This window comes from Gossypium arboreum, chromosome 2, assembly GCF_025698485.1.
Source record: "Gossypium arboreum isolate Shixiya-1 chromosome 2, ASM2569848v2, whole genome shotgun sequence".
Lineage (NCBI taxonomy): Eukaryota > Viridiplantae > Streptophyta > Magnoliopsida > Malvales > Malvaceae > Gossypium > Gossypium arboreum.
In genome coordinates, this window is record NC_069071.1 from 5416335 (window position 1) to 5423408 (window position 7074).

The 7074-nt window shown below is 33.1% G+C and overlaps 1 protein-coding gene and 1 long non-coding RNA gene across 2 annotated transcripts; both read right to left on the reverse strand.

Moving 5' to 3' along the window:
* Window positions 1-480: 480 nt before the first annotated feature.
* Window positions 481-1612, reverse strand: LOC108466950 (uncharacterized). Its single transcript, XR_001868727.2, has 2 exons — window positions 1263-1612; window positions 481-926 (listed from the first exon to the last, which is right to left on the reverse strand). It is a non-coding gene; the product is annotated as an uncharacterized LOC108466950 (long non-coding RNA).
* Window positions 1613-4694: 3082 nt separating this feature from the next.
* Window positions 4695-6629, reverse strand: LOC108466948 (linamarin synthase 2-like). The gene is made up of 2 exons (XM_017767338.2): window positions 6012-6629; window positions 4695-5924 (listed from the first exon to the last, which is right to left on the reverse strand). The coding sequence occupies exons 1-2, from the start codon at window positions 6517-6519 to the stop codon at window positions 5011-5013; spliced, it is 1422 nt and encodes a 473-aa protein (XP_017622827.1). The 5' UTR covers window positions 6520-6629; the 3' UTR covers window positions 4695-5010.
* Window positions 6630-7074: the final 445 nt, after the last annotated feature.

Here is a 7074-nt window from a genome sequence, read left to right on the forward strand (position 1 = left end):
GGCAAACGGAGGCTGAAATGGAGATGAAAATTTTAATCGGACGGAGGATGGGCAAATGAAAATTTTTAATCTTAGCTCACTAGTGATCCCAAGGAGCCTAAATTAATTTTAGGTAAATTATTCATATAGTCACTCTAAAACTATTCTATTTTTTTTGTTTATTTTAAAAATTTTGTCAATTAATTTTTTATCAACGAAAGTTAATTAAGATGTCATGTATTGTTGATTGTTCTACCAATTATGTATATAATTAAATATTTCAAAAATTAATTATAAATCCCATTATCATTCTTGAATTTGAAATCAATCCTTAACCCTCAAATTCATTGAACTCTGAACTCTATTACCATCACTGACTTCGAAATCAAATTCTAAATCTCAAAATCATTAAACCCTAAACCCCATTTATCATCACTTACTAACGACAACGTTATATTTGACAAAAAAAAAAATAGAGTGATCAAAATAGGAATAAAATAATTTTAGAGTGACAATTTGAATAATTTACCGTTAATTTTACAGTGTCATGAAATCACTGAATCTTAGGTAACAACAAAGAAGTAGCCATAATAGCTGTAAGAGGCCCATTTTGCTCGGCCCATTAGTAACCCAAGATAAAATACAAAATATAAATAAATTAAATTAAACCAAACCAATACAACAGTCCAGTTTTATAACAGACCCAAACCCAGCTACATAACCCAAGCCCAATAACTAAACCTAGACCCAAATTTAAAACCAAGACCCAAATACAGGCCCGATGGCCCAAAAAATTTTAGAACAAACGGAACCCTAGGGTTCTCTCTCTTTCTCTCTCTCGCGCCGCAGCCAAGCCTCGGCCCTGGCCTCCGTACCCTCCAGCAGCCACGCACACGCGCCTCCGTACGCCAGCCCAGACCCGTACCCGAGCGCCAACGCACCTGTACCTGCGAAAGAGAACAAGAAAAGAATAGCAGAATAGCAGCCAATAGGAGAACAAAAATTGTTGTTTTTTTTGTGTTATTCGGCTATAAAGCCTTTTATTTTCGATTGTAAATTCTTCTTCTTTACGAATGCAATATACACACGTATATTACACACTCGAACGCCACATAAACACATAAATACGCATACAAAAACAGAAGCAATAAAAAACAACCGATTCTTAAAGGTGATTTTCCGACTGAAATCTCGGGGCGTTCTTTTTTTTTCGGCTTGATCTTTTGTTTATTTGTTGTTTTTACTCGAAGGCATGGATAAAAAAGGGAAAAGTGGGAGTTTACCTTGAAAGCACGCCGTGGATCTCCTCTTGCTTAGTTAAAATCGAAGTTAAGAGGAGATTGAAAGGCTGAAAGGTGTTCTCTCCAGTCTAAATCTGTTGGCTGCTGCTAGGGGAAGGAGAATCGGCATTTTCAAAGGGGATTTAGGGTTTGGAAAAGAAGAAAATGGATGGGGGTTCAGCTGAACGGGGTGTTTTGTTGGGGATTTTAAGGGAGTAAGAAACGGCACCGTTTAGACCAATGATAATGGTCTCAAACGACACCGTCTAGGCCAGCGCGCGCCTTTGCAGTGAAGGGTTATTTTCCATATCAGTCCTTCCCTTTTGCGCAGTATTCAAATAAGCCCGTATTCTTGTTTCGTTTTTTTTATTAATTTAGCTTTGTGATTTACACTCGTTTGCAAATGGATCGGCGCTTAAACGTAGCATTTGGGATCTGGTATATTGCCAGTTTTAGTCCCTAGCTGTTTTCGTGCATTGATTATTGGTCCTCTTATTGTTATTGTTTTATTTTCGAATTGTCCCTGTTGTTTTAGTTTAATTCCAGTTAAGTTTTCCTTATTTTTTTTGTACCCTTTTATTCTTGACTCTTTATTCGTGCATTTTTAAATAACTTTGGTGATTGTTACCATATCATTGTAAATTTGTTTTGGTAATGTCATCTTCACGCTTTGTATATTCCATAAAAGTTTCTTATATACATTAATACATATATGTACATATCTACTTCATATCAAAGTTGGTTTTATTTCATATATATGTATATACTACTATCAACCTTATATTATTTTTATACATGTGACTCCTTAAATTATTTTCTTCTTGTATTTTATTATATAATCCTCTGAAATACATCTTTTAAATTATTATTATATATGTATATATATCCATCGATACTGTATTTGATCTATATTATTAAACCCATGTATTCTAATATATATTTTGTTATTCAAACATGCTTTGCATATCGTTTTACATAAAATTTGAGTTATTTTATATCCATTTATATTCGTACATATTTTGATTTACATGCATTATTAAACTTGCATTTTATATACATAGTTTCCTTTGTACATAAGCATGCTTTTAGGTCCATAATAGTTTTAATAAAATCAATTCAATTTTGAGTACGTTTCTATGGTAATTTTTTAAAAGCAATCATTTCTAGTTTATTTATATGCATATATATATATTTTATGATAAAATCAATCTATTTTTTTATATTTTAATTCCATTTTATTTTTATATATAATTTCTTTAAAATTCACTCACACGTGTATATGTACATATAGCTACATGCTTTATACCCATTATCTTTTCACATCTTATGTATTATATAGATTTTTCTTATTGTAGGATATTACCAACTTTAAATAAATTTTTATGGCTAAATATCTAGTATTTTGGTTGATCCAAATGTTTTTGAAACACCTATTAAATTTTTATTTTTGTATGTATATACTCTTAATTTTTCTTTTATAAGTTATTTCAAACCCTAGCATATATTATTTGATTATTAGTCCATCTGTTTTAGTCCATTATTCTTGTATCTTGTTGATCCTATATCGTTTGATATCTCATGTGTTATTTATCTTCCCGATATTTATTGTATATTTGCTACATCATGCTTGCTCATTTTATACGTTACCACATCAATTATTCTCCAGGCGTTATTGTAATCGAGTTACTTTTTTAGATTAGCCCTGCTTAATTATTAGTTTATTAATGGATCGTATCTCATACATCTCCGTTATCCCATGTCATCATTTTTCACTTGGTTTGCGAATTTTTTTATTATAAAATTCAAATATTTATGATTAATTTATCTGGTTTCAAAACGCATTAATACGTTTTAAGCTAGTTTTATAACTATTCATTTAAAAATTCTTTAAAACAAAGACGAGATTTGATATTTGGCAATTCGCGGAATCGTGCCCTAACGTGTTGGGTTGCAATTTCGCGTTTGCTCAAAGTAATCGAATATCCCTTCAAAATTTCACTTATGTCTTCTAAAAATCCTTTAAAACGAGGGCGATGTTCGATATTTGACAATTCGCAGAATCATGCCCTAACGTGTTGGGTTGCAATTTCTCGTTTGCTCAAAGTAATCGAAGATCCCTTTAGAGTTTCACCCATGTCTTTTAAAAATTCTTTAAACAAAGGCGATGATCGATATTGGGCAATTCGCAGAATCGTGCCCTATCATGTTGGGTTGCAATTTCTCGTTTGTTCAAAATAATCGAAGGTCCCTTTTGAATTTCACTCATGTTTTCTAAAAACTCTTCGAAACAAAGGAAATATTCGATGTTTGGCAATTCGGGGAAACGTACCCTATCGTGCTGGGTTGCGATTTCCTGTTTGTCCAAAATGATCGAAGATTCCTTTAGAATTTCACTCATACTTTCTAAATTCTAAAATAAGGCAATGTCTGATATCTAGAAATTCGAGGAGTTGTGCCCTACTGTGCTGGGTTTCGATTTTCTTGTTGGACTAAAAAATTGGGCATCCTTTTGCGGTTTTCAACGTATAAATTTTTGGAAGTCAAAATTTGTCATGTTTTCGAGGGTATAAAGGATCATGTCCTATCGTGCTGGATGTGGTACTCTATTCCTCTTAAGCAAGAGAACTTTAATAACCAACTCGGGTTATTCAAATATTATCAAAAGGGAACCACATTTCAAAAACATTTTTAAATCTTAGACATAAGGACAGTATTTAATCAATTTGGTACCAATTTTGGGCGTAGTGAGGGTGCTAATCTTTCCTCACGCGTAACCGATTCCCGAACCCGTTTTCTCAAAAATTCGTAGACCAAAATCGTTGTTTTAGTAAACCAAAAATGCTTTATTAAAATAACCTCATCCTTAGGTGATCCGATCACACCAAAATAAAAGGATTGGTGGCAACTCCATATTTTTGTTTTTCAAAAAGTCAATTCCCCATTTTTCTTTAAATTTGAAAGATGGTTTCGACAATAGTCATTGTTTGGACCCACAATATGTGGGTACCCATTAAATGAATACTTAGGATGAGTTATTTTTAAATTTGAATGCAGTTCAAGATATAATCAAACTATTTGAACTTGAACTCGATTAAACTAAACATATTCAAGCTTGACTTGACAATGACTTTGGGGAATTAATAATATATATATTAAGGGTAATAATATAATTTAATAATATACAAATATTTAAAACTTATCAAAAATAAAAAGCTCAACAAGGTTTGTGGGCTATTAGACCAAAATATTATTAAGCTTAAATTCGATTCGACTGATAGTTCAAGTTGTTCAAACTCGAACTTGACTCAATAATTATTAAATCGAGTTTGTATTTTTTTTTGAATCGAGCTAAAATAACTTGTGAGCACTAATACCCTAAACTTATTTTAGGCCACTATAATCTCCAACCCCAATTTTAACGTTACTAAATCTTCATTTCTTCACAAACTACTATAATCTAGTTTCTATTAATATGGCTCTAATAATCTCTGAAATCAAAGACCAAGCTTATTTATACAAGCAAGTGTTAGAATCAGTAAAGAGCAATTGGTCTAATAATATATAATAACCAGCTCTCTTTTTAACTGTTCCAACTCACCAAAGCAAAATACAAAAGTAATACTAATATGAGCTTCACATGCATACCTCACACAACTGCATTCACTTATAAAGGAAAAAAAACAGAAATAGAGACATTGAATGATCCCCATTCATTATTTAAGTAATTCCCCTCTGACAATAGTATTTCCAGTTAACCATGTTTGAGAGCTTCCTTAACAAATCTGTCGAAATCAATATAAGATGATCCCCCAACTTCAACTGCTTCTTCGGCTTTCTTCTTCCATTCCAATGCCTTCTCTTTCTTTTTCTTTCCTTCCTCACCTTCCATCATTTCCTTGACTAAAAACTCTATGTTCTCTCGCTTCACATCATGATCCACCTCCATGCCAATGCCCCAATGAGTGCAAGCATATCGACAATTGGTTTGTTGATCAGCAAAAAATGGCCAACAAATTACTGGCACACCTCCTGATATGGTTTCCACGGTAGAATTCCACCCACAGTGTGTCAAAAAAACACCGACTGAAGGATGTGAAAGGACCTCATATTGGTTGCACCAGCTTATTATCAGCCCTCTTTCCTTAATCTCCTTAAGGAACTCTAGATCCAGAATTGCAGAATCACCCATCACGACATCTGGTCTAACGATCCATAAAAATGGGTGCTTAGAGTTAGCCAACCCCCATGCAAATTCTTTGAGATGCTTCTCCGACATGACAGTAATGCTTCCATAGTTCACATACACAACTGAATTGGGTTCCCTTTTGTTAAGCCATACAATGCAGCTTGTATCTTCCTTCCATAGGCTTGAGTTCATTGACTGGGAGGGATCGACATGTAGGTGCCTGGCAAGCAAATGAAGTGGTCCTATTGTATAAATTTGAGGAAATTTGGCAGCGATGGCTTCGAACACTTCATGTTCGAAATCTTCAAATGCGTTGAAGATTATTGCTGAAGCTTTTAGGCAATTTTGAGCTTCGGATCCGAAATAATCAAACAAAATATCATTCGGATCGTTGGCTTTGACGAAGCTTGGAAAGTCTCTGAGGCGAATGTTACTCATTCCAGGGACCCAGTCAATAGGTTCATTGAGAAATGTTTCACCTGACACAACAAAGAGTCAAGCTTGAGTTCTTTTTAGATAATTTTATTAGCTATGAAGTTATAAAGTTGAAATAAGAAAGTACTTACTTTGGAATGGAATAATGCCTCGTTTAACCAGTTCACTGAAGTGAAGATATCCCATGAAACTACATGCTGAGGCAGTCCAAAACTGAACTTCTGGTATGCCAAGTTGTTCAGCAGCCTTAATAGCAAAGCTCATAAGTCCATCAGAAATTATGCAAGTAACAGTGGGCACTTGGGGCGAGGAGTTTAACTTAGCTAGTAGCTCTACAAATGGTGCCAAGCAATGCTTTCGTATCGAATCACACAGAACTCGAAGATCCTGTGTTGCATTTCGATCGGACGATGGCAGCCCTTCCGGAATTGTTTTGAACTGGAAATCAGGCAGACCTTTAACGAAGTCAGGGCCTTTGGACCTGATCAAACGCCTATGGTTGAACTCAGTGTTAACAAAGGTTATGAAGAAGCCTCTAGAGTGTAAGAGCTTAGCAAGTAGCATCATGGGGTTAACATGACCTTGTGCTGGAAATGGGACGATTACAATGTGAGGTTTATTGGTTTCAAGTGAACCCATCTTTGAAAAGCAATAACAAAGTTGTAAAATTAAGTTGTTTGCAGAGAAGCTTTCCTTGCTTTCTAGCTTCTCTAAAGCTTGACGAGTAACAACATGCAATATATAGGAAAAGGATTGTATGAAAGATTCATCCCAGTGATTTGTATCCTTTTTCAATAGCGAAATTGTGGAAAAAAAAATTCCTTATTCTTAAATTTTTGTTTTATTTTTAAATTTTAGATTTTACTTTCAATTTAAACCATATATTAATAAATAATTTTATATTTTATTCTCAAATCAATATATATCTATTCGAGAATTTTATTTATTTTTGTATATATTTTATTTTTAAATGAGATATTTAAAAGACTCGTTTTACTCAAGTTTTTTAAAAGGTATTAGTTTTAATGTCACATGCGATGCATATAATTTTACGCATTTAATGTTTAATTAATATTTTTAAATATTGTACTTAATTGCAACAATTAGCATAAAATAATATTTCTTATATGAATTATTGAATATAGCTAAAATATATTAACTTATCAATTCATATATTATAATAGAAAATTGTCG